This window comes from Pygoscelis adeliae, unplaced genomic scaffold, assembly GCF_000699105.1.
Source record: "Pygoscelis adeliae isolate BGI_AS28 unplaced genomic scaffold, ASM69910v1 Scaffold166, whole genome shotgun sequence".
NCBI classification, from domain to species: domain Eukaryota; kingdom Metazoa; phylum Chordata; class Aves; order Sphenisciformes; family Spheniscidae; genus Pygoscelis; species Pygoscelis adeliae.
Window position 1 is genome coordinate 6,517,523 of NW_008825156.1, and position 21,990 is coordinate 6,539,512.

A 21,990-nucleotide genomic window follows, 5' to 3' on the forward strand; every position below is an offset into this window, starting at 1 on the left:
ACCAAAAGGATTGTCAAGCATTGGAACAGGCTGCCCAGGGAAGTGGTTGAGTCTCCATCCCTGGAGGTATTTAAAAGACATGTAGATGTGGCACTTAGGGACACAGTTTAGTGGTGGACTTGGCAGTCTTAGGTCTATGGTTGGACTTGATGATCTTAAGGGTCTTTTCCAACCTAAATGATTCTATGATAATAACAACTATATAGTTCGCAGCAATTTCCCATATTTATGGGACAGTACCACAATAATCATATGCTTATAACATTACAGCCCTAGCTCTCGGGGAAATTTAAGAGAGATTGATTTTAAAGCAACTTTAGTGCAATACACCTCATTTTTTCTGCTATATCTTCCCCAAATTTGAATTCACTCATCTCTGCCATCTGATCAAAAAGAACCAGTTTACTGTAATATTGCCCATTGACTTTCTAATGAAACTAACAGTTCTGAATGTTGCAGAACTGTCAACTAATATACCTTCTGACAGTGTTAACCTGAAAGACCTGAATTTGGAAAATGCATGTTGCTATATACAGCACCACTATTAAATTAGTAGTAGAGAATTTAATATTTATTCAAAAGTTTTTATTTCTGATAACTTAATTTTAGCTCTTAATAGAAAATGATTCCATCAGTACTTATCATTAAGAGAATGCTATAGAATGAGGAGGTATACCATGGAGTAAATAAAAATATTTTATTACAGATGAAATCTCATAGATGAAATGAATCTATGTAACAAACATTCTGATGCCTGACGTTCCTCTTCATTTTCCACAACATACATTGTCTTATCCTTACACTGACACTTCAGACTTACGATATCAGTGTTAAGATACTCCAATAAGTATGCTACATCACATATGGACAAGAGACAACATTTCATACACATTTTTAAATGTGAAATGGTTTTAGTCCACAAAGATGTATTTGCTCTCTCTTCTAATGTCTACTGTCAACAAGGTAGATTAAAATGTGTATCAAATCTTTTCTTCCAAAACAGTATAACAGTCATTTGTCAATTTCAGAGGAGAAGAGAGATGGAGCGAATGAGTGAATGAGTGTGTCTGAAGACAGACAACACAAATTCTGCAACAAAAGACAGTATTAAAGCCAGACTAACCTCATTTCACACACCTTACTATTCACACATTCCATTTACTTGAAATACATAGATGTATTTTTCCATCCAAAATCTACTGACACAAAAGATTGCTGAATGCACTGGTTGTAAAGTTTTGGATTTCCTATGGAAAAGATACTAATTTTACCCCAAACAAAGATTGCATTGACACTGACAAAATGCTTAAAGGCAATTCATTTTGGAAAAAAAAGACACACAACCCACTCCCCCACACCCCCCAAACACCCTGGAACTTAGCAGTACTTAGTAATTCTTATGATTTTCTTTACCGAAGTGTATATGTAAATCATATTTTTGGGGAAGTGGGATATAGAAAAGAAATGGCGATAAAGGTGTTAACTGACTGCATAATAGATATTGCTCTGTGGAGTCTGAACAACGACAGGAAGTGTGAGGGGGAGGGAGATTAGCTGATGCCAAAAAAAAAGAAAAAAAGAAAAAAAGAACAACAAAAAACCAGCTAATGGAATGGTAAGAGATTTTACAAAAGCACCATGTAACATAAAGGAATATGATAGGAAGGCAAGAATGAAACTGGAAATGGTATTCTAGGAAACCTAAAGAGTTCAAGAAACAGGCTGTAAGAAATGAAACACTGCTTGCTGAGCACACAAACCACAGGGACTGGGTTGTACAGCGGGAAAGATCTGCTGAAAGTATACATTATGCCAAATTAGATGTACAGTTTCCATACAGAAAAGTGTTGAGAGGCAAGAAAAGAGATGTATTTGGCATGGACAGGTTGCAGCAGAGAAAATAACAGTTTATAAACATTATGTGAATAAACACACAAAAAAATAGAATGCTAAGTAGCAGTAGTTCTACGTAAATCAACATTAGCATTAAAAAAAAAAAAATCAATATTACTATATTGAACTTCCTTCACATGTACAAAATTGGTGACATTTAAAGTTCCAAAGTCTTTTGTCATAATGCAGATGATGACTACCACAAGCAGTCATTTCTGTTTTCAGATACTGGATCAATTTCAGAAATAAGAATTTTCAATGTTACTATCTCAACTCTGAAAGTGCAGCAGGTATAGTAAACTTACATTTTTGAAGAGCTGTTCTGCAAGTTCTCTAACATGTTTTATCATTTTTGGTGGATTACCTTCCTCAGCTTTAATTCTTTCGACTTCAAAGGCTACCAACTTTTAAACAAACAAAAAAAAGAATAAAAATGTTGATAATTCAACTAAAAATAATTTATTTCCTATTTAAGTTATGAAACTGAGCAAAGAAAACTGAACACTGACAAATGTGCAATGTCACGTTGCTCTGGAACATGAAACATTTTCACTTTCTTATAGACTTTCTATTACCAGATTTTACAGTCCTACCTAACACAGAAAGTCCTACATACCTAAAACATTCCTTTAACATTTCTAATACCACAATCTATATTTCTCATATATACTACTACTATGAAGAATTAATAGCAAACTCTATTTGTAATCTACATTCAAATAAAAGCCAGCAGAGTAAAAATATGGGGCACAGTAAAAAGAAAAAACGTTTGTCCCAGTTTATATTGTTGGGTATGTATTTAATTTAATATTTCTCAATTACTTTTTCAATGTTTCTAAGAATATAATTAAATTACTCAAAATAATTCTGTACTAGCACATGTGATGCATTATGAAGTTCCAAACCTGACAATAGGAACAGCATTACCATGATTTATACAACTGTTTAACTTCATACACATGAGCAGGGCATAATTTTATGGAAGTAAGCTAGACATATATGCTTAGTAAAAAATAAGTATTGAGAAGTTTAGTATAACCTTTATACAAAAACCAGTGAGGATTCAGAAGCATTTCAATAGTTTTTCACATGCTGAAATATCATAGTTTTTAATTTCCTTGGGAATATAGAAACAGTTTTCACCTCATCAAAAAGATCACAGGCTCTGAAAGGAGGACCCCTCTCTGACACAAAACCAGCAAATGCCATTCCATTGAGAACTTTGGTTAGAAAGTCATTCTCAATTAAGCCTCGCTGCCCCAAGAAGGCTGCCTGCAATAAAGATGGAAAAAATTGCATGTAATTTATCAGTATCAAAACTACAACCAACTATTTATATACCAGCAGTTAAACATTTTCACCAGCTTATAGTAGTATGTGGCACTTTCTAATTAAATCTTTTATATTACCTAGTATCTTTTTATACCTAAATTCAGGAGTGATGTAACAGGAAGTTTGATGCACACATTTTATAAATCTCACAGGCAGTAACAGAAAAGTAGTACTTTCAAGTATTGTCTTCTAATTACATACATATGTTTTCAAAATTCGTTAATGATTTCTCAAATGTTTTTTTGTATTAAATTTTAACTTTGTTTCACATTTCATCACTGTCCCTGCAATTAGTCCCACTAAAATGCATGGATATAGTGCTGTCAAAATGATATGCTTATCACATGTAGATTATTTTACTTTATTTTTTTAAACTTTAACACTTGTTCAAAAGGCAAGCCCATGGGAATGTGACACAAACAAATACTAACTAAATATACATAACTACTTCTCTTTTACCTTATGGAAATGAATTACTGGTTCAGCATGAATTCTGATCAGCTGAAGACATGACCGGTATCCTTGGAAAAGTTGTGCAAATAGCCTAAGGAAGATTGCTCGCACTTCTTTATCCTGTAAGCAGTAATTGAATAAGCTGTCAAAACATTTTTGTATTCTAAACTTTTCCACGCTTTGTATAAAGCTGTCTGAGAAACACCTAAAAATTCATCAAACAATGCAGCAGTGCAGCATACGAATTGGAGCTACTTGTACACATATGAAGGTATCTTATATGAGGCTACAGTTTCACTGAGCTGCCCTCAGATGGCAATGATACATTTAGAACATATTCACCCCTTTACTCCTACCGCTCTTTTCTAGGCCTGCACAACAGCTGTGGGCAATGCAAGTGTAACTGTTGGGGTGGTCGTGTGGTGAACCACACGAAGGAACTGCCATGAGAAAAAACTGATGCTGAATAAAGAAAAGAGGGTATTTTAGCCTGGATTTATTCCCTAAAATAAATGCGCCTCTGCAGCACTACACAAGCAGTGCCACTGGAGTGGGCAGGGGTGTCAGGGAACCACAGGAGCCTAAGCTGGCATTGCTGCTGCTGGGGGAACCAGGCTCAGAGCATCACAGGCATCACCATAGTCATCTGCTCTGGTTCTGCCAGCTGAGGAGACTGCTCTAAGTTTGCTCAGCTACTTGTCTAGGACTCTTCCAACTCATGTCTTCACTTGCCAATCTACTGCAGCCAAAATAATCCAGGGTTAGTTTAAAAAGTCCTGGTTTATTTTTATTTAAATGAGTGAGTGCTTACATAAACATCTACTGGTTAATGGAAATGATGTGAACAGTTGGGGGCAGACTTGGGGCAGTGACATCTTCAGCTGGCCCAGATGCAACTAAAGACTGATCAAATCCTGTGCCACCCACGTTATTTTATATTAGCTCAGGTACCTACTCAGACTGCTGCCACATCTAAAACCTGAGGTCCTAAAAGTTGTTTTACAACCTCAGATTTTAGGACTTTTAAAAACAAACTCTAACTTTAAAAGTTACAAGCAACAAAGAATATTAGATTAACGAATCAGGTAAACTGCTGATCAGCTAATCAAGAAGCAAATACAACCTAAATAAGTTAAAGCTTGTAATGATTTTTTAAAGAAGTAAGTTTAGGTATATACAAGATTCTATAAAGCTGTCCTATTGGAATATTTTTCTAGATGTCTCTTTATTCTTCTCTGGAACACGATCGGTGTTATTCTATTTTCAACTTAGTTTTCTAAGGGTTCACTTTACTGAGAGAGATTCTCATTTTCTTTGTGTCCAGGCTGCTCTCTAGGATTTTAACAGGTACGTTTGTACCCTGACTTTTTGGACTACTTGAAAACATGGTCGTTTCTTTCAGATTTAACATTTTTTCTTATATTGATACAAAATTATATTGATTTATAACTTCAATATTCAAAGTGAGGTCTTAGCTGAATTTTGCCATTAGTTTAAATGAAATCTGGATGACATTTTCTGTCTTCAGCAATGGAAAAAAAACAATCTTAAAGCAGGAAATAAGAACAATAAATATATTGTACCACTTCCGAGTTTTACATTTTTGAATACACCTACACAAAAAACCTGAGGTGTGTTCTTAAATCGAATTGGCTTTTGGAGTTTAGTTTGGACTACCAACTCATGTTCAATTCTAGACACTCCTACAAGCTAAAACCAGCAGCTTTACCAAGTTGTTAAGTTATTAAGTTATTATGGCTTCACAACTACTTCTAATCTAAATTAACTAGATTTTAGTAGAAAATTTTCTACAGACTTTATTTAGTACGGACAATTACATATTGTTTCATTCAGGTTGAGGTTCATTAAAGCCAAATCCAATATTACAAAACATACAACTCCTTTCTCAATATGTGCAAGCATACAATTCATAATCATCATCATCATCATCATTATTATTATTATTATAAAACCAGTGTCTTGTGTTTTGCTGACACAGCTACCACATCTATCTTTACTCATATTTACGCTCAAATCTAGATCTGGAATGACATTTTTAATGTTTCTGAACTTTTTTTTTTCTTGGGGTGGTGGTGGGGTGTCTGTAAGATAACAATTTTAACATTTACATACACACACAAGAAGACCAGTTTGTCCACTCGTGTAAAATTCTGTAGCTTTACTGGTCTACAAAACAGAGACAGCACAAATTTAACCCAACAGACAGCAATATTAAAAGAAAATAAGGTGCTTCGATATTAATACAAATATGTTTATAAAAACTTCTAACTCATTAGAATGCTATTAAAGGGCAGAATACAAAGTCCAATAGCATTTCTTTGCTCCACCAATAATACTATAAAGCATATGGATTATGGAACAGAAAACACGAAGCAGAAATTCTTAAAAGAAAGTTAGTCTAAAATTTCAACAGTTTTCTACTTAAGGAAGTCAGACATAACACAGAAATCTTACCAGCATTTTTGAGTGTGATAAAGCTGTTCGCGGGGGAGGGAATGCATAATCTGCTGTTTCCAAATCAGGATGCAAAACCTAGAGAATTTTTTAAACAAAATTTTTTTCCCTCATTTTGCTGAGGAAAGGACAAATTATTTTTTTCTTCTTTCTCAAATTAATATTCACTGATATTAAGTACCTCAAATAATAGATTGAGTTAAATTATGAAGACTGTATGGAAACAAAAGTGGGATTAATTTCTCAGATTCAGGTTTCTGTAAGTGAGCTAGTTATCAAAAACTCTTATTATAGTCAATGAAGCTAATCAATATAGCTAGGGATTTTAGAGTTGATTCATCTGAAACAAATTAACAGACAGAAAATTCTTCTCTTTAAGGTAAGAAGATTTGTTCAGAAGCCTCCAAATAAGGTATTTTCTAATTTATGACAATGATAGTAAAAAGACAAATGGAACTACTTTTTTTGGTGATTCCCTAACACAGAATCAATCATTCTTGAATAATGATATTGGGGCATCATACAAATAAACTTGTGTTTATTGATGTAAAATAAGACTATTTGGTTATTCACTTGTTAAACTTCAAGACAATGTACAGTTGAAATGAATTTATGGAAACAGAAAAGAAGCTAAAATGAATTGTAACAATGCTGCTCAAACACTGAGGTTGAACTCATTAAAAATCATGATTAGGAAGGAAAAATCACTAACTTCCTCTTGAATAGTGAAAAAAACATTTTAGTAGTAATTTATTGATGATATTAACTCTAACTTCAGATAATAAATTCTTCTAAAACCAGGAATGTTGGCAGGAATTGTAGTTTTAGATCTCACATATCCAGTGTGTTTGAAAGCGATTTAATACTGAAATTCATTTTTAAAGAATGAAAAATAGGTGAGCAGGTAGAAAATGGGGTTTGTATCAAAACATACTAGAGAAAGCGCCATTTGAGTTTGATGTAGCAGTGGTTCTGGCAGCTGAGAAAGATGAATACATTCAGGAATTTTAATTGTGCCTCCATCCAGGTCTGCTATGATTACGTCTAACTGTAAGGAACAAACAAAAATATTATCAGTAGTGTATACTGTGAGCATAGTTTAAAAACGCAACAGTTTAAATTTCATGATCTGCACATAAGTTAAAATAAACAAATTAAAACAGTATTAACTTTAATATATAGAATGCTTTTGATAAAGCAAATACTCCAAATACTTCATATTACTGAATCTAGCTGTGAGAAATGAATGTAAACCAAAGAAAGTGAAATTAGGCCAAACTTTCAAAAGTGACTTCTGTTTCTGGATGTTCCAGGTTCGTGTTCAGTGATCTAACAGGCTGTTTGCAAAAGGACACGGTGAGAACAACTATAAGTAAAATTACATGTTTCTAGGTATCTCTCTAACCCTGGTTCAGTTTCTCCAAGCACATGGTTAAAAAGTAAGGATAAAATAAAATAATTGAGAATACATTTGAAAATTGTAAGCGAATTGTTCAAACTCATGACAAATACATGACAAAGCTGGAAATGGATCCATTCCTTCCCATCCTGCACTAGAATCAAATTGTTTCCCTCCTCTACTTTATAGTCTCAAAGTATTTACAAAAGAATTGACGCTTTTTCTTTTTTCTCCTCCTGATTGTCTTGCCTTGCCTTCTACGGTAATGTTTTAAAAGTGTATGTATTGTTCATATAAACATCTCTGAAGCATGGAAAATCTCTGCAACTAAACACCACAAATGACATTGTGACTATGAATATGCTGGGTAGGCATACTTACAAGCTCATGAATGTCATTACGAAAGACAGAATGTACGCCAATTATGAAAGGTGTTGGTGAGCTGAGAACTTCCAGTAACTGTGCAGGAAGGATTGGAATATAGGGATAACTGTGGAAAGAATAAAATAAAATAAAAGCTCCCAACTATCCCTTCACATAAGGCAGCTTTTTTCTTTAAAAAAAAAAAAAAAAAAAATCTTCCTGTTACGTATTAAATTTACTATAAATGCCTGTGTTTTAAAAATACAAAAGATGAAAGTATTTATTGCATACTTATTTATAAAGTGCCATGCTGTTAAAAGAACATCTGTCATGTAAACTCCAGAAATTATTGTATCATAGGGTCTACAATTTATTGTAAACAATAGTATTTTGCAAAATAAGAAAAGACTATCTATATCTGTAACATTTATTTTATATGGACATTATATTTGTCCACAACTTTTAAGCAACTAGGGACATTAAAGTTATGCATAATACTTGGATTTTTAAAAGATGGCTAGTTTTTAGCCAGACACCTACAATTCAGCCTTTTGTAAAATAACATTAATAAGAAATCTTTAAATGAAATCTTTTGCTTTGAAATTGAAATGACAGCTAAACATTATGTATAGAATTCTATATTTCAGATATTGTTTACTTGATTTGACAATTAAAAAAAATTAGTGATTTCATCAGAGCAACATGAAAATCTGTATCTAAATTGATCAATGCATTTCAAGACCTAATTTACAGTTATTAAAAATTTACATTCATTACTATTTTAGCATTAAAAAACGTATTCCAAAACTCACTTTCAATATTTTCCTTCTTATTCTACATTAAAATGAAGCCCATCTCTGAAATATTTTAAATAAAAATGTGCTACTAAAATACAGGCATCTTTTAAAACAGATGTGTCAGAATTAGATGTCTTCTTCCTAAAAAAGCCAAATAGCTTGACATGAAGTTTTCCATTTCAAAACACTGTATCCAGATGTGGCTTTTTAGAGAGAATCAATTTGTCCATTTAAATTCATTCTCTGGTGGACATTTGTCAATGACTTAAAACTGTGATACAAGCTAATGTAGATGTTATCTTAGAATCACAGAATCTTTTGGGTTGTAAAGGCCCTCAGGCGATCATTTAGTCCAACCTTTTGCTCAAAGCAGGGTCAAGACTGAATCCAGATCAAGTTGCTCTGGGCTCTGTCCAGCTGGGTCCTGAAAAGCTACAGGGATGGAAGCACCACAGGCTCTCTGTTCCACTGCTTAGTTATCCTCACAATAAAACATTTTTTCCTTGTGTCCAGACAGAAAGCTCCCTCTTCTGTGTTTTTAGTTTATGACCCCAATCTCTTGTTCTCCTGCCATGCACCTCCACTTACTTGTTGGCAGGCTGTGATTAGGTCTCCCCCACATCTTTTCCATGCATGTACTCATGGATCATCACTGTCAAGTTTTACCATCCAAATTATGCTGAGAGTAGGGTTTCTATTGTATTTGTAGGTTGGATGTTTCTCCTTTTATTGTTTCCACTGTCATGATGCAATCAGATTTTTATTAATGATGTGCACAAACGAGCACTTGTATATATGATCAGGAAAACCTTTGCCTATTTGAACCAACATAGCACAAACCTTTTGTTAAGGACAATGTAATGTAAGTTATAAAATGAGTTAGAAAATTAGTCAAAGAGTTCAAAGATTCAAAACTCAACTCACCTATATTTGAGGGGAAACATCAAAGACTCCAGAGCCCTACAGGCATCACTGAGCCTCTGAAAACTTGCGGAGTGAAAGAGAACTTTATTTTCTGTAAGCACGGCACAGAATAAGCTGAGTACATTCTGGATTCCTTAAAAAAAAAATTAAAAAAAATAAAGAACTGTAACAAAGTGTCAAAAGAAGAATAAAAATTACATTAAAATGTACCATTTTCTGGAGGAATTCTCAAAAAGCATATGATAAATGCATAAATTGCCAAACCTCAAGTTCTTCTACCTTTTATTTAACTAGTGCAGCTTCCTTTCTATCTTTCAGGTTGCTAAAATACTATCTGAATGTATTTCTACATTTCAAATATATTGTATTACATCTCCCTTTCAATAACCACTTTTAAGGATTTCCTCTTCTCAGCACAAACCCCAGCAATGCTTAATAATGACTCCAAACCATATTATATGTATCTTCTGCATAGCCTTCTGTGTACCTAGAATTCAATTCTGGTCACTGATCCAGGCTTAACTTCTAAACCTTTACGTATCTCCATGGCGGGGGTGGAAATCATACTGCCGAGCTCAAAAGAAAATGACAAAGACTTCCTAGTAAATACATTCATACTTTACCCACGGAGAGCATTCTAGGAGTCACAGTCAAGGTTAAAAAAGGGCAGTAAGAGCGTACGTGTCATTAGAAGGATATGTTAAAGAAGAGCTGACTGTTTAAACAAGCTCCACTAGATTTAGGGTAAGACTCATGAATCTCATGATGGGGGTTTTTTTAAGACAATATAATTTACCTAGGAGACAAAGCCATGTGCTTTCAGGGAAAACCAAAAATACATTTCCTTTAAAACAAAGTCCCATCCTGAGAAGCAGACATGTCTGAGATATGTGAGATATGCTGAAATTTATGAAATTTCCTGAAATATGCTGGAATGTATGATGTTTCCCTGAGGACATAGCTTGTGTTATCAGTAAGACAGCCTGTATTACCTTTACAAAGCTACTGCTTATCTTGCAATAATCTTCCCAATAAGAAGTGTGACTACTGAGAGCCACTATATTCATATGATAATTAACACTTTGTTTTGCTTAAGTAATTTTTATTACATGTCTTGACAAATCTTTTTTTTCTATGACATTGTATGAAAATTTGCTTCACTGGAGTGGAGCTTGGTTTATAAATATAAAGGGACAAGGATTCAGAGGCGGTTTTTGAGAAAAAGACTTAATTCTTAGGATGAACAAGTCAAACAATAACATAATGGCTTGTACTTTCAAAGTCCATTCTCCAAGAACACTAAGGACAGACTCATGAAATCAAAGGCAGAGACTTGAGAGGACTCAAGGACAGAAGGCTTTGTTATAATGCTGAGTGAGTTACTGTTGCAAATATTTGCTATTGTTTTCAGTGGCATAATTAATACTGTGTGGTGTAAAACAAACTGCTTTATAATACACAATGTAAGGATAGTGTTAATGAAAAACCAATCTAGTTTCTTTATGTGAATTAAACAGCACTTATCAGTAAATGGTTAGAAGCTAACTTGAAATAGTGTCCTTGCTTGTGTGTGCATGTACGAGGGTATGTATACATTTGAACACAAAGTTAGAAACTGCTTCCTGTTTAAAAAAAATCGCTGTAAGAAATTAAAAACGTGAACTGCTCTTTTTATGCAAAACTGCCCTTGTTCCTTTCCCAAAAGATCTTAATGACTGCTTTGGAGTATACTTTTTGATTTAAACTAAGTTTTTGTTTTCAAGCTAAGTGGGCTTTTTACACGATTTCATTCCACATCAAATATCTTATTAAGACACTTAGGAATATTTTTCTTTTAAACATATGACACTTTTTTCCCATAATGAGATACAGAAGTTCTCAAACAATCCTCTATAAAACTTTAATGTTCTGGCAGGTATTACTGAGGAAAATAATCCCCCAAAAACTCACAAATATTCACAACATTTGGTACAACCGAATTCTCAAAAAAAAAAAAAAAAAAAAAAAACACACAACACAAACCCCAACCAAACCAAAACCAGAAACACCCTCTTCGATCAAAATATCTATAACTAAAAAACTTGAAACAAATGGTTGTCCATTCTGCACGTCTTAAAATTGCAACCTAGGCTGAGAGGTAACAGATATAAAATATTTTCTGGATTTGTTTTACAAAGAATGAAAACATTGCGTTACTGAAAGTATTCAACTGAAATCAAGCTGTGTAAAAAAAAGTCCTTTTTTCTAGCTATATGACATTCTCTTGCGGTGGATTATGATTATGCAAGAGTCTAGAAGGAATATCTTAATTCCAATACCTTTAAAAGTCCTGAAACTTATCCAGTATCAGCATTTTTCACTTGAAATCTCTTCTGAATATAGGCTTCCCCATCAGATATCAAAACAATACACAATTCTCAATAGTACATAATTAATGAGCACTTAAAAATGCAAAATTTTTACTAACAAAATATATGAATGAAGTGGAAATCAAGATTATTTGTTTATGTATAAGAAGACGACCTGCAAGTACTTCACATTATTTGAACACTGGCCTTCTAAAAAGAAGATGTATGCAAAATATTCTGACTTTCTGGTGTTGATACGTGTCTACGAATCCAAAACAAAATATTATGGTTACATCGATTTTTTTGTTCTATTAAAAAAATTGAGAACACATTGGCTGTACAGCACAAGATCACGCAGTCTTCTAGGAACTGCTAAAATGATATACTATTGTATAGCTAATACAGATAATCTTCATGTTCGTACATAGCGTTAACTTGTACGTCTGTTATATTTTTATCTTTACCACTGTAAGAAATGTGTTTTGGTGTCTTCAATTTACAGAAAATATTGGATATCTAGACAGTGTAAATTCTTTTTTTCTTGCTGATTTGTCTCGATAGTTTCTTTTAAGAACCCAAGTTCTTGTACACTATGTTAGAAGACAGGTCAAAACTCAGCGCTGAAGTTCCACTGAAGTTCAACTTTTCTACTTAATAGAGTATGTTCTTGGTAACCAGAAAAATAAGGTCTTCGTTTCTGTAAAACTCAGGAGGGGGAAAAAAAAAAAAAAGTACAACAACAACAAGTTTATCGCCTGAACTCAACTACAGTAAGCCCAGAGTTCACAAGTTCTACCTGCCTCCCAAGGTTTTATTGGAGGACAAAGGGACTATACTCAAAAGGCAACACTTACTGGAATAAAAAGAAGGGGAAAAAAGAGGAAATAAACCAGTGGGGTTTTTTTATTATTTAAACTACGAAGCAGCGATGATACAGTTTGTGAGGCTTTCATAGTTTCACTAGGGAAATTAGTCTGGTTTTGCTGCATATTAGTGGCCACAGATAAAGCTTCAGTTTGTACTCCGCAAAGGCATTTCTCATTGTAGCTTAATTGGCACCAATATAATTTGATATTTAAGATGACTATTTTTATCAGCTATCTCCCATGTCTAAACTTGATGCCACACAGAAGAATATTTACTGCAAACATGTTTTTATTACATTCCCCTAGTTGGTCTCTCAGATGTTCACCACATTTTAACTGGCCACGAAAGATGAATTTTAAATGCTTGCTGTGATATGAACGCACCAGATGTAGCCCCAGCTTTGCTGAGTTAGACAAAAGCATTGCTTTATCTGCAGAACTTATGAAAGTGACCAATATTGAGAGCATCTAAACACATCTCTGTCATAAATCAGCAGGTCTTGTAAGGAATAGCAGGAAAAAAAAAAACAGTAAGCCACTGGGAAATATCTAACCTTCTCTGTGAGTTTGAACAGGGAGAAATGAAAGCCATCACCAAAGCAAGGAGACAGGCTGGTAGGGGCAAGGAAAGCTCGCTGGCCAACTGCTCACATATCAAGAGGGAAGCATTGTCTCTCCAGTCTGGCAATCCCTGTCACATGTCCAAGTTAGCAGGTCCTTTGAAAAAGCAGTTAAAAGCAGCTGTGAACTATGTACATTACTGTCCTGCAACCTACCATTGGCTAAAATCCCTGCACAAGGAAACATCGCAGCAGAGAACCAAGTGCAGGATACAGATCTCCTGTATGCCCTGTCTGCGCATCTGGGCTAAGTCCAAACACATACAAGAAACCTGCGTGGGAAACGTGTGATAGTTACCTAATGTAACCGACATAACTTTACAGATGCTCTTAACTTCAAGCTGAACCTGGAATTTTCAATGGATTGAATCTCCATCTAGAAGTTATTTCTAAATTCTCTCCGCCATTTTCTGCATTCTGAATGCATAAAAAGCAGAAAGTCACCTCACCAAAACAAGCCACATTTCAGCAGACAGAAAAAAAGAGACTAGGAATCTTGTGTGCTTGCATTTGAAAATAAAATTATTTTTATTTCTGCAAGGTACCTACAATAGAAATGAATATACTACAATGAGAGTATTTGACTTGTCCTGTGTAATCAGAGTTCATATAAAAATACATAAGTAACTTACAAGAAATAACAATACAATACAAAAAAAACTGCCAAGAAATAACCAAGGTAATTTCTTTAGGTATCTTTCACAAAAGCCAGTTTAAAGTGAGAACTTCACTGGCTCTTACTCTTTTCTTTCCTGAATGAAAACTTCACAGCCTAAGAAATATTAAATTTACACCTAAGGAGAGGTTCTGAAATTTTCGGGCATTTTGTTTTGGTTTTTTTTTTTTTTTTTTTTTTTTTTTTTTTTTTTTTTTTTTTTTTTTTTTTTTTTTTTTTTTTTTTTTTTTTTTTTTTTTGCATAATAGAAGTGCTCTTCCATTGAGAAGCTAACCACCAATGTTAACCAACTTCTTGAAAACAGGCTACTCAGTTTGGAAACGCACTTGGACAGTGAAACCCAGGCTAACCACTTCCACTGACTGAAAAACTTGTACAGCCCAGACAGCTTCTTTGGTACCAGTTGTTTTCCTTCCCTCTCTCTCTTTTTTTTAAATACTCTGTATACAATACAGAAGAATAGAAAATAAATCAAGTGCACATTATAGACATCTAATCTGGAATATTCTTATTTTCAAAATGATAGCCACTAACTCAATACAAAATTATTGCTCCACACGTACTTTGAGATGTATGTTTTCAGGAATATGAGCAAGATAATGACTATGAAGGAAATTTTCATCTGATAGACTCAAACCAATTATAAATTGGTATAAACGACTTTCGATTACTTTCCTTTTTGAAAAACCATTTAAACAATTGATTAAACTATTTGACCAAGCCACCAAGGTGTTGTTTCAAGCCCTGCATGTTGTTTACTGAAAGCAAACAGTTCCGAGTGACAGCCTGAGCCCAGTTTCCTCATGCCACAAGACACAATCGTGTGTGTCTGTAACCTTGAACCGTATACTGGTCTTCAGACTCCACACTACATCCGATGCTAATTTGTCAGGGCATAAATAGACAACATGAAAAACAACAAACAAGTTGATTTTTACAGATTACTCTTTTGCAGTCCACAGACAGACAGACATCCTGTAAAATATTATACATATGCTGGAAAATTTTGAATGGAGGCTTCCTGACCTTCACTGTTTTCAAGTATTTAAAGAATCTGTAATTTGTACTAAATTATCTGACATCCTACATCAACAAATGTATCATTCTGCCTGCTTCCTGTTGTTCTAGAATTTAAGTATTTATTTAAGCATGATTAAAAAAACCCAAACACAAAGTGTACAACAAATTACTAACTGTCCTCTATATTGCATGAAATCAAAATATTATCACTAACTTCTTCAGAGTTTTGCAAAGAGTTATAAACATGAGATTTGGAAACTCAACTAGATGAATACATTATTATGCCAATATGCCATTCTTGAATTACTGGACACAAGAAAAAGCTTAATAGACAAAATAATCCATAACTTAGACTAATCCAGGAAATGGGTCAACAAAGACTGAAAAGCCTTTCTGAAAGGCCACTGGAGAGTGCATAGTACAAGTTCTGTGCCAGGCACTGTCAAGCTCTAAAGATAACTGGGGGAAAAAAAGTAGGGAAAAACAAAACTCTCTTCATTTTTATTTTTAGATGTAGCTGCATAGCACTGCTAATGAACAAAATACAAGCCTAACTAATAAATAAGAGGTAACAATTGTACTCAATACTCATATAGGTAATCCTTGCCAAATTGCATTCATTTGTCAATCCAAAAATTACACGGTATCTCCAATCAACTACACACAGTTAAAACAAACCCAAAAAATTGCTATGTCACTCAGTTCAGGATCAATTCACATTTAGAAAAGTATGCAGTTCTGTTATTAGAGTAGGGCTGCGCTGCACACTACATGATTAAATCATAGCCAAATTTGCTCACAAATGGGGAGCAATCTAGCTGTGCCAGCAGAGTTTTGTGAGGGTTAATTTATCCTGCTTTCTGGCTGGGTAACAGAGAACATGAGTCAGACGAGTATCCCAGGAGATTAACTTATTTGGTCTTTGTCAGACTAAGGGGGAAGAGAAGCAGTCTCTAAAGCACAGAGCCTTCAGCTAAGACTCCCTCAAAGAATCAGGCATTTCATGAATGAAGTGGTCGTACTAATTTCTGAGCACATAGAAGCAAACATGGGTGTGGCACGCAGTACTGAAATCAAACCGCATTTTGAGATAAACTTGATTTTGGAACTGAAGGCAATTCAGTATCTGAACCACGAATGTTGCATGTTCTTTGTAAGAAGCAGGGCAGAACGGAGGCTTCTCTACAAACAAGACTTTGGGGAGGGTGGGAAGAGGTAAGGAACAGGAGGACCATACAGAAAGATTCTGGTATAGATGCCATAAAAGCCAACTGATCATTAAACAGCATATCAAAGAGACTGTGAAAATTAGTATACATATAAAAAAGATCTCTTCAGCTGATGGATAAATATTCCTACCACTATTGCTCCCCCAAAGTCCAACAATATCAACTGTGTTCTGTCAACACTGAGTCAAGCAGATGGTTGTCATCCAAACCCAAAATTACACAGGCACAGGGAAACAGGGATTAAGCACAGTATACGATCGACTTAGGAAGACAAACAGTGATGTCTGTCATTTGCATGTTCGTATCACTTCATTATTACCAATTTCATTAAATCCCTCTGCAGATCTACTTAAAGGAGCAGCAAAAGCCCTCTGGATTTCTTGAGCCTTCAAACACAAGTCTTGCAATACAGTGAGTGAACATGATCAGCAAATTTTTTTTTCAGGGACAATGATACAACTAAAGACAATTAATAATAAAATATTTAGGTAATAAGGTCTTCATCCCTGAAAGACAGATGTGCAAAATAATTTCATATGCACAGTTTTAAAGGTATACATATCCAAAGTGAGACTGATAAGCTCAAGATTTATATGAGTGTGTTGAGTGAGTTTTCTCAATAAAACAGAAAAGACAATGGAAGGTAAAACAGACAAATAATGGTTTCATATATAGAAAGTACTCACATGGCAGGGAGGTAAATGCCAAATTTACATGAAAGCAGTAACTTTGAATTATACCAACATAACCTGCATTACCAATTGAAAGTTTGCAACTGATTGTATGTCTGGCTCATACAGACAGGCTTGATAGGTGCTTCTAAAAATAGATTTAGTTACTTTATTTTAAATGTCGGGTTTGTATTTTTTCTTTTTTACTGAACACACATCAAAACCAAACTCCAGTAAAGAATAAATGCCAAGAGAATGTCAGTCAAAGTAGGTTTGCATATAAAATCAAATTCAGAGCTGTTAAGGGGAAGATAATCTTCATGCAAATCAAATATGAGATTATTTTTTTTCTCCTACAGGGAGGGTGGCAAGCAATATTTCTCAATATTGAACTGTTAACTATCAGATTAAAACAAGTTTTTGTTCTCTTACTGTCTGTCTCTATATGCATGCAGGCATTAACATTTGAGTAATAGTCTATTCTGCTGAAATATGATTTATTTTCACATCTCATCTTCTGCTTAGTTATTTAGTTATCTAGTAAGATACCTAAAAGATGAAGCTATTTGGTTTGGATGTTTATCCCATAAATATCTAGTATTCCAGCCCTAAAAAAGTAATAAGTAGAGATAAACAGTAATCCTGTACAAAACTAGTATCAGGATACAGAATTTCTGTATAACCCTCACAGGCCCACACTAACCAAAACTCAATGAAAGAATTTTGTAAAAGAATTTGAGTGGACTGGGATAACGGATACATACTAATGAATTGAAATGCTGCCCGATTTCCCTAAGTAGAGGTGAGAGAGTACTGAAATGTTCCCACATTTTTAGAAATTTTTATAGGTGACTTTCCTTCATTAAAACTGCTCTTTTAAGAAACATTAATTTATTGTTTGTACCAAATATTTTGTGAAACCTTCTCTCCCACATACATCAAAAGATACATTGGGAAAAAATAAGCATATGCTATAAAAATTATTTATAGCAGTTAAATTAGCCAAAATTATCTTTCTTTATTCTGATAGCAAATCTAAAATCGTAATCTGATGCGAAGGAGAAATTATTTGCAACTGCTGTTTTATTTAAGTAATCAAAAACAGATACTGCAATTTACCAGCTCTCCAAATTGATTCATGTATGGTAAACTGTCTGAAAGTAAAGGAGGATTTCTGTTCAGCTACCAACAGACATTTTAAACTTCAGGAAGACCATCAAAAATTTTTCAAACAACCCAATTTGTTTTTAAAATTTCACGTTAGAAATCAGGAAAATTATTACAACAAAGAAATATTAACTTTCTGATCACAGATTCAAAGCCGTAGCAGGATGAATAGAAAGCAAAGTTATAACTATGACTTTTTAGAGACTATTGGAAATTATTCTGCATATGAGCTAATTAACAAAGTATGTTACCTAATAGAGAAGCAGCACATTAAAATGAAATTACCGTATTTATCCCTTCACTGTCAATCTCGACAATTCAAGAACTGTCCCGAAATAAAGCCGGAACAACAATTGCATGTTAATGACAGCCTTTTTATGGGACTTAGCCATGTTAGCTAGGTAGCATCAGAAACTTGGTATGGTGATGTCTACTTACAGATACCAGCATATCATAGATCCTGATCTTGAAACCTTAATCTTTATTTACTCATAGGGACAACATGCAAACCAGAATTTCTGAAAGTACAAAGGTATATGCTAAAGGTATGAAATCGGTACATTTCACTTTCACTGACAAAACAAGCATATGAAAACACTTAATGAGTTTTTACCTTGATGATGGATATTTTTGTCATCTTTGCAGCGACATATAAAACAGCAAGTCTCGAGTGATTTGAATCAAAACTACAATGACTAATTCCAGATAAATCCATGGCTTATTTATTTACATAAAATTTTAAAAGCAAGTATTTCACTCATACCTAAGAATAAAGCCGACAGATAGGCAAAATAGAGAATTAAACCCACAAAATTATGAGTAGCTGCAATATGAAAAAGAACAGTATAACATATGGGAAAGACTGCCACGTGTAATGGATTGTAAAATATTCTTAGTAGAAATACTACAAATTAAATCCTGATGGAGCAAATGGATACCCCATAATTTGACTGGATTCATTTAAAGCAGAAAAATGTCCTTTAACAAAATGTCCTTTAAAAAAACAATGCAGAGCGAGAGTAATACCATTATGATCCTTAGAAAGAAAATATCCAAGAATGAGAAGAGTATTGTCATTCTTGAACTGTACACAGGAAAAATGGTCAAGGATACATAAGAAATCGCAAACATATCTGTTTCCTGCCTAAGGACTACAAAGTCCTTCTCAAGGGACATAACTACTGAAGCATTATATTAATGGAATCAAACAAATGCAAAGACAACAAGAACAGAGGTGGCTAATCAGGATGTTCTGTTAGAGCTACTGTCAGCCACTGTTGGTTGATATTCATGAAGCATAAACCCACAGATACTCAGTTGAGGAAACGGCGAAACACCATAAACATGAAACGTGAAAAAAGTCGCTTTATTTTCTTAAAAGATCATATTTGGATTCTATGCAAAATGTTTAGTGATCTTTAAAAATTCTTTCTTTGTGAAATCATCTGAGGTTTTCCTGACCTTATGAGATACTGATAACTCGGCCCACATTGCAACTAAATAGCAATAATTTAAACATGATTTTACAAGAACAAATGGAATGAAATTTCTGTAGAACTGTTTTTTCTTTCCTCTTCAGCACAAGTATTAACACTGAAGTTTTGAAATTTAAAGTTTTGCAAGGACTTATGATTTAACTGCTAACAAGTTTGCTTTGGAATAGTGAGAAAAGCTATTTCTGCATTCATACCAGCAAAAGTAGAAAGAAAAGTAATCTGTTCCGAGTAGGATCTGTTTCAGTATTTTCTGTAAGCAGAGCTAAGCCTCTTTTGTTTCTTCTAAATTTGTTTGTTTATTTATTAGACATTTGGCTTTTGGAGTTTACATTTTTCTCATCTCTGGAAAAAAAATAATTTGTTTTCACTCTTCTGAGAGGTGTTTTCTGAAGTCCTACTATTAATAGAAAACTACTCTCTTCTCAAATATCTCAAAAGAAATTTTCACTTAACCATTCAAAAAATTTCACCTCATTGTTATAAAGCAAACAGTAATATATAATTTTATTATTTTTCATCTTATTTGAAAGCTTCCTTTTAAAAAACAGCTCATTACATACAGCCAATACACAGCTTCAAGTTTCTTTAACAGTAGTATTTACTTATGTCAGATAACTTTTCCTTCTGAGACTTACAATCCACTTAAAATGAACTACTGCATATTTTGTCTCATTAAAAGAGGCATTAGTAATAAAAGTTTGAACTGGATAAAAAGTAAGCGAGCATCTTCTTTCATGTGCTTCGTTGTTCTGCAAAACAGTGAACACTACAAGAAATATTGGTCACTGCCTCCCAACTTATTTCAGAATCCTGTCCACTGATGGCTGGAATCACAGCACCAGCATTATACTGATAATGAGAGAGCTCTCAGTGTATCCACATATAACAAACAAATGTAAAAAACCTGAGCAGCATGTACTGAAGGAATAGTTTGACATTATCTGACTGTAAGCTGCTCTAATGGCTATCATTGAAAGGAACGGTCTTATCCCACCCACGCGCTGCTGCTGCTTTCTTTACACCTGCATAAAAGCTCACAAGAGTCCAAGGTGAGCTAGTTCAAGCTGGAAGAGGGATGGATCTGTTCTCACGGCAGCACTTCGCTATCAGACTGACAACTACAGCATCAAACCACAACCTGAGACTGCTGACAGAAAACAGATGTGACTTTCCCTCCTTCCACCCTCCAGATACTTTCTGTTAACTTGGTGAGATAAAATAGCTCAGCACGGGTGAGCCAAGCACCACTTTAGTACAGGGGATGGGGCAGGACTGTGCAACTAGAAATGGACATTCACAAATGGGATCGGCTGCCTGGAAGTTTATGCTGCTGGGGAAGTGAAGCCTCAGTGACTGTCCACAAAGTGCAGTTACTTGGGAGTGCAGAAGAGTCCCTGTACAAAATACACTATCACAATATCCCTTTATTTCCAACAGCATCTAAAAGAACGCTTTCTTTCTGTTCTGCTGTTGCAGCAGTAAGGGCCCATTAGCAGTAAATGCCACATCAAATCCCTTGGTAATCTATTTGTTCTTTGACAGACTACACAAATCTACTTGGAAAGCTTGAACGGCAAACTCTCTTTTACTGTGTTACAGAGCTAATTGCAGCTCACTGGCCATTGAGATTTAAACTGAAACTACAACATAAGCCAGCAGCATCCACTCATGCAACATGTGGTGCCAGGTTCCATAGGCTGGCAAGTATACAATTTATTAAGATCAAAGACTGATTAGAAGTTTCTTGATTATATACTTCAATAGAACTGTCTTAATTTAATTTAACCATACATGCTGTTAAATTCCAACAAAGGGTATATATGCTCCCATCGCACGATATATGACATCTCATGGAAAGAAAAAAAAAATTGAGTGAGTTGGGTAAGAAGTTTGTAAACAACCTGACAGAGGTAAAAAAAGTTCTGGTTCATATCACTGAAGTCTCATAACAAACATGAGATGTGGAAAGGGCCCCACATCGATGCCCTAATCTTAGTCCATCTCCCAGCTATAGGTATTACTGTACTGAAAATGCTGCATTTGGTCACTTCATACATCGTGCAGATTAAATCTCTCATTACTTAGCTGCCCTTACATTATTGCTGAACATAATGAAGTATTAAAATATAAGCAATTCTTGCTCTATGTTGAAGACACTAGGATTTTCTTAGTCAACAAGTTGAAGCCAGCTCACATGCTGACTGTGCAGTGACCCTTTCATAATGTTTCCCAGCCAAACGAATACACATATATATTTATCA

General features: G+C 34.4%; 1 protein-coding gene across 1 annotated transcript in view; it reads right to left on the reverse strand.

Annotated features, from left to right (window-relative positions):
- Positions 1-21,990, reverse strand: part of SBF2 (SET binding factor 2) — a 240,092-nt gene that overhangs the window by 120,383 nt on the left and 97,719 nt on the right. The window contains exons 7-13 of the mRNA XM_009328574.1: positions 9,637-9,769; positions 7,934-8,042; positions 7,088-7,201; positions 6,154-6,231; positions 3,685-3,798; positions 3,037-3,165; positions 2,199-2,297 (exon numbers count right to left, since the gene is read on the reverse strand). Of these exons, the coding sequence (XP_009326849.1) occupies positions 2,199-2,297; positions 3,037-3,165; positions 3,685-3,798; positions 6,154-6,231; positions 7,088-7,201; positions 7,934-8,042; positions 9,637-9,656 (663 nt within the window). The 5' untranslated portion in view covers positions 9,657-9,769. The remainder of the gene's footprint in view (positions 1-2,198; positions 2,298-3,036; positions 3,166-3,684; positions 3,799-6,153; positions 6,232-7,087; positions 7,202-7,933; positions 8,043-9,636; positions 9,770-21,990) is intronic.